The following is a 6,510-nucleotide window of genomic DNA, read 5'->3' as shown; positions in this document are numbered from 1 at the left end:
GACGAGAAGACGAGAAGTAAAAATACCAAAAATAAATTTCAGTTTTTTGCTTTATATTTATATATTATTGTATAGGGAGGAGCAATATCACTTATTTGGGATAAAATTGACAATTTTTTTTTTTTTAAATAACAAATGTTTTGGATCAGATGAGAAAAAAATTTCAATTTAGTCCCTTTTCCCTTTTCCCAGCACTCACCCCATTTTTCCATGTCGTTTTATTTACTTTTCTTTTTTAAGAACAATTGAAAGTCTGATTCATTATGAAAAAAAATTATTTATTATTATTCAGTAGGAAGTTTACATATGGCTTTGTGATTAATTGATAAAATAGTTTGGCGTAATTTTAATTATTTTAAATAATTTTATTGTATTACTTATTGTGACATACATAACTTCATAAAAATTGATTCGATGATCAAAAATAGCAAGAGAAGTGAACTGAATCAATTTATATTTATTGAAATAATAAAAAATTCATATAATGAACTTTATAAAAAACTGTTTTATTTTACTATTGAAAAAATAGTAACTGTTTCATCGTAAAAAATCAATTAAACAAAAAAAGAGAAGATCGGAATTATTTAATTATTAACCTCCTTATAATAATTCCTTATAATTAACCTCCTTATCAGATAATTCGATAGATTTTTTTTTTGCCGAAATAATAATAATGATCATATCCTGGAATGCATTAGTTCATATCTCGAAATGAAAATTTGTACATTTTTATAGATTAGTTAGTGTGCACTTTTATATGGATTAGATTTTGCATTCAATCTAACCAAAATCCAAATTTGGGTGAAAAGTCAAAATTATGTTGAAAAAAAAATCATAAAATAAAAAAGGAAACATCTTTCCATTTTTGATTACCTTTTTCTCTTTTCGTAAAAAAACATTTTATTTTTTTTTTATATATAATTAAATTTTTTTATTATGTATCCGAATCCGCAGATCACTATTTACAATTGATTTTCTCATTAAAAGTGAGAAGGAAATCACTTCCTTATTTTAACCTAGTAAAAAAAATTTTGAATTGAAAAAAAAGGATTGTGATAAAGATATTTGACTAATCTAAAAAAAAAAGGAGAACAATATAATATCTTTAATTCAATTAAAAGAAAAAAATGTCAATATGAACATTTTTTGATTGATAGAAACAATGGCTACTCAACGAATTCCAAATAATTCAACTATTTTACCATATCCACAACTTCCTAATTATAACCCAATGCATCTATTACATCATCAATTTTCTTCTAATAATTCACATTAAAACTCACTTAACGAATCGGATCGATTGATTTTTATTAAAATCTATCGATTTTTATAGTATAATTAATTATATACCGTAATAAAAAAAATTGAATTTAATAATAAAAAAAACTGAAAACATTTTTTTTAAAAAAAAAATTCAATAATTAAAAAGCCGAAACCATTTAAAACCAAAATATAATAAATTTTTTAAAAATCAGTTTTTTAATAATAAAAAACCGAATATAAAAAAATCGGGGTTTTCAATAATAAAAAAAAACTGAACAATAAATTTTTTTAAAAAAAATCGATTTTTTTAATAATAAAAAAACTGAACATAATAAATTTTTTAAAAAAATCGGCTTTTTTAATAATAACAAAAAAGCTGAACATATAAAATTTTTTAAAAAAATCAGTTTTTTTAATAATAAAAAAAACCGAACATAATAAATTTTTTTAAAAAAATCAGTTTAATAATAAAAAACCGAACATAATAAATTTTTATATTTTAATAATAAAAAAGCCGAAATTTGAATTTCTTTTAAAAGAAAAACTGAATCAGATTCAAAATCGGATTCAGATCGGATGCAGATCAAATTTAATATGACTCAGATCGGATCAAGTTTTTTATTCAAATTTCGGATCGGATCAAATCTTATCTAAATCCAATCTGATTCGATAAGACCCAGAAATATATATAAAAGGGTCAGGTTTGAGTTTGCGTATTTTGAACTAAAAAAATCATGAAAATCATTCCTTTTTTAGATAATTTCTGATAATGCCGGTTAGAATTTTATTTCCTATTATAGTATCTGACTGACATTATCATAATTCCGGCCCTGAAAAAATGCGTACAGCTCACTCATAGTAAAAAATTTTTTTCATCACCTGACCCCTATATATATATATTTTGGGTCCTGATTCGATCCGTGCGGAACTCTGTACATTCAACTATCCTAATTCATCACAATTTGTTACATCTTTAAGTAACACTAATTGAAGAAGTTCAAAACATGTTGCATCAGAAAAAAAAAGTAGGAGCTCGTATTGATACAAAACTCAAACCAAATTCAGCACAAAAAGTTATGGGTTTAGCTGTAACAAGTTTATTAGAAAATTCAAAAACAAATAAGTCTGGCAATTCTAATAATGACATGAAATTATTCCTTCACCATAAAGTTTATCCAATCTTATATTATTAACTAGGATTTCTGTGAAATTTTCTGTTACATGGTTTTAAGATTCAAAGTCTGACTAATAGTATTTTAGCATGTATAAATTTAGTGTATAACGATAAATCTTAAGGATCAAAGTATGATTGGTATGTGAAAAGTTTCTTAGCTTTTTTTAATATAAAATATTTTTTTTACTTAAATTAATAACTCACATTTTTCCTAAATTAAAAACCAAGAAATTAAATTAAATGCTTACGGCAGAAAATAATATCTATAAATCGTCTTTTTTATAATATTTTGCTCTACCATCAATCTATATTGTTTGACCGAATCACGTCGTGAATTCGTTGAACAAACAAGACAACGATTACAGGTAAGTAAATCATTATTTTTTTCTTTTAAGAAATTATTATTAAAATATATTCACATTTAATTTAGGAAATTCGATTAACATTGGATGACCAATCATGGGAACAGCGGGAACAGGAAAATCATACCTTATCATGGCGATCCGAAACATGCTTCACGAAATGGCAGGTAACGAGACTAAGACTCCACTACTTGTACTTGCACCAACGGGGTTGTCGGCCTTCAATATCAGAGGGAGAGACTTACAACAGTTACACAGGTATGTAGATCACAAACGTGTATCACGTGACCATATGACTCGGGCCGAGTTTTTGATATTTTAAGTCCGGGCCGGGCCGGGCCGGAATCATAGTATTTCGCTATAATTGGAATTTATTGAAAGAAAATAAAGAAATTATGTAAATATATTATTTTGTGAAATAAGAAAAAAATTAACGGAATTACGGAAAGTATATTTTATTAATAAAGGAACTCTCCAAGGGAATTTCCAAAGCTACAATCTGAAAGAAAATCGAAAGAGTTCAAAAGATTTTTATGACCTTCTTTCCGCATTAGTGATAACAAAAATCAGTGGATGGAATATATTAGACGAATTAAGTAACTTACAGCAATAACAGCATCATCTATTTCGAAGTTGAGTTCAGATATTATCGAATATGTAGAATTCACAAGTTAGAAAGAATGCTGGCGGTTCCGAATTAACATTGCAAATTAGTTTCGTCCTGAGTCGTTACTTAAAATGAACTGAACGTAGTTAGGGATTTGTCCCAATTTCCATCCAGTAATTTTCTTCGAACCCATTATGACGTGATCTTGGGTCACGATCTCATGATCTTATATACAGTATGTTGTATATTCGAGTACTATCAGCCCGTTTTAAAAAATGTTTGTTATAATTAACGTAGTTAAAAATGTATTCATATTGTGTCCTTCACTCAAACTATCAATAAAGAATATCGATATGGTTTAACTTGATTTTAAGTTTTGCTTATTCATCACTAAAATAAATTTTTATGTATGATATTTATGTCTTGCTTGCAAGAAATATTGACCTAATTCAATTACAATGTAATCCATTGCGTATATGGCTAATGAGATTGGAAATCTTTTATACCCGTATTATCTGTTGTTATTAATCTAGTGTAGCAGAGTCTAGTATTTTCTTGTATTTGTTAAAGCATCTCATAAATCACACCGTAAATAAAAATGCATCTCTATGCTTTTTCGGTTAAACGTCCGATAGATTTCTTTCGATAAACGAAAAAATGAATATTAACATGGATTTCTATGAATAGGTTTCATTTTTTATCCCTTTTATAGGTAGGACAGGACACTGACAGGCTCATGACATTATCTATTTAATTCTGCAACATACGATAGGATATCCAATAAATATGTCAATTATAATACATATTTGTGATAAAATACATATATAAAAAACAGACACATATTTGTAATATTGCAAACGTCCATGAATATGAAAATTCGAAAATCATTGACTATGGCGCTGCTACGTTGTGATATATAGCTTCTCTTCACAACGTTCTATTCAGGATCCTGTCACCAAAAAAAATAAATTTACCTTATTAGTCTATTTACTTATAATTTGGACTTCTGTTTATCAATTTGTCTTTATCATACCAAGAATTGTAGAAATAATAATTAATAAAGTCTAATTAAAAAATTTTTATAATAATAAAAAGAAACTAACGTTGAACTTTATTCAGTTTAATAAGTGTTGGGAATAATATTACCGTTTATTGATTTACCACGGTTAACAAAACTATGATTGTTTGTTATAGAAGTTATGCGAATGATGTGATTTATGGTCAAAATTTGTACGGAAGTGACCTTGCTCCCAGAGACTCGGAAATATTCCATTATTAATAAAAAATGAATAAAGGAATCTTTCTTTTATTAACATCAAATTTCATTATTTTTTTTTTAACATAAATATTAATCAATTGAATCCAAATGAATACAAGTTAATAAAATAGAACGATAATTAATGAAATAAAATCTTTAATGATATCTATTTAAAAAATCCTTACATTCTTTTGAAATTCAGCGCGAAGAGGTAAAGATTAATCTTTATATAATATCTATTGAAATAATAAAACCAATCAACTTATTTCGTCCGATCCTTTTCACTACCACTATCATGATCTGCGTCTTCAGTGTTAAAGCTTAAATTCTGTTATATCTAGAAAAATTTTCCCTCCAATAATTTGATAAATGTTATAATAAAAGCCTGAATTAGAACCTAACAATTGTCTAATTTTGTTTTAAACATAATTTACTATGATATAGTTTTAAAGATTTTGCGTGAAAAGAATGATCAACTTGAATTCTTACCACATTAAACATCGAATCGGAGAACCAAACACAAAATTATCAATTTATTTATTTGTTCTGTATATGTTCTCTTTATCATTGCCATCCTCCAAATTTCTATCAAGGTTTCGTTTTTCTCCAATGAAAACTACGATTTTCTGTTTTCCCCGTCTTCTTCTCCTTGATCTTCCTAAATACACCCAACACAAAATCCGCCATCTGATCAAAGTCTGTATCATCCAGTTTTCGCTTCAATGGATATGCTCTGGATTGACTAGAAGTTTCATTATTCAAAGAAGTCGTGCCACTACGATACCTATTATTGTATTTACCTGAATTATCTAAACTGGATAGTTCCGATAACTCATAAGCTGTTTAGTAGCATCATTATTAAATTTAGAATTATATCTGCCAGTAGATTCAGATTCAGCTACCAAATTAGGATTTAGAGGTTTTTGATCTGACCTTTGATTTGCTTAAAATCAATATATTTAATCAAAGGTTCCATTTCTTTGGCAACTTTTGACGATCTTTAATAAATTTATTTGATTCATATGCATTCCTGGTTGGTTACCGTTTCTTAAATTTTGTGAAAAAATCCGATGATGGTGCTTGAATGTTAGAAATATCACTTGATGCTCTACTTGTCCATCGTTTAAGTATTTCATCGTCAAACTTCTTAAATTTGTGAAAAAATCCGATGATGGTGCTTGAATGTTAGAAATACCAATTGCTGCTCTACTTGTCCATCGTTTAATTTTGCAGCGTATACCTCCTTATAGTCACTACCAAGACATGTAACCACCTCACGTCAAATGGACAACTTGTTGCAGAGAAAGATCATAAACGCCCTTTATTATTCTCAACGATCCCATGTGCATTCTTATGACGTATGACGTACATCTCTTTTAGGCGTTCAATAGGATTGGATTTATAAAAACCATGAAATGCTGATTCTTTCAAAAATATTTTAATATTTTCAACTAGGAAATTTTTGCTGACTGTTTAGCAGCGAAATTTTCTACGAGTATATCGGGAAGCTTGCCTCATACTTAACGAGAAAGTTGTAAATGGCTTTCTCCGCGTCAAAAAGTTTCACCTTGCTCCGCTTCAGAGAAAGAATATCACCGTTTTATACCGGAGGTGAGGAATCACGGGTACTTGCAATGTTATTAGGGGAGCCTGTAATGTTATTAGGAGATCCTGCAACGTTGTTAGGGAAACTCGTAATGTTGTTAGGGGAGATAGTTGAATGAGATCCGATGACAGATGAATAAATACGCGTCTTTTTAAAGATTGAAATTGGAGTTGACTTTTTCTGTCGTTCCTGAAACCAATTATATATTTTAGAGTGTTCTTGCTGCTCCTGTCGGAAGGT

At 28.1% G+C, this 6,510-nt stretch overlaps 1 protein-coding gene across 1 annotated transcript; it reads right to left on the bottom strand.

Moving 5' to 3' along the window:
* Positions 1–5,252: 5,252 nt before the first annotated feature.
* OCT59_029233 (uncharacterized protein) lies at positions 5,253–5,640 on the bottom strand (the record flags this gene model as incomplete). Its single annotated transcript, XM_066142431.1, has 2 exons — positions 5,253–5,503; positions 5,598–5,640. 2 exons carry the CDS (start codon positions 5,638–5,640, stop codon positions 5,253–5,255), a joined length of 294 nt encoding a protein of 97 aa, XP_065994570.1.
* Positions 5,641–6,510: the final 870 nt, after the last annotated feature.

This window comes from Rhizophagus irregularis, chromosome 9 (genome assembly GCF_026210795.1).
Source record: "Rhizophagus irregularis chromosome 9, complete sequence".
Lineage (NCBI taxonomy): Eukaryota > Fungi > Glomeromycota > Glomeromycetes > Glomerales > Glomeraceae > Rhizophagus > Rhizophagus irregularis.
The sequence above is the reverse complement of the archived record's forward strand: the minus strand, read 5'-3'. Positions and strand labels throughout refer to the sequence as shown.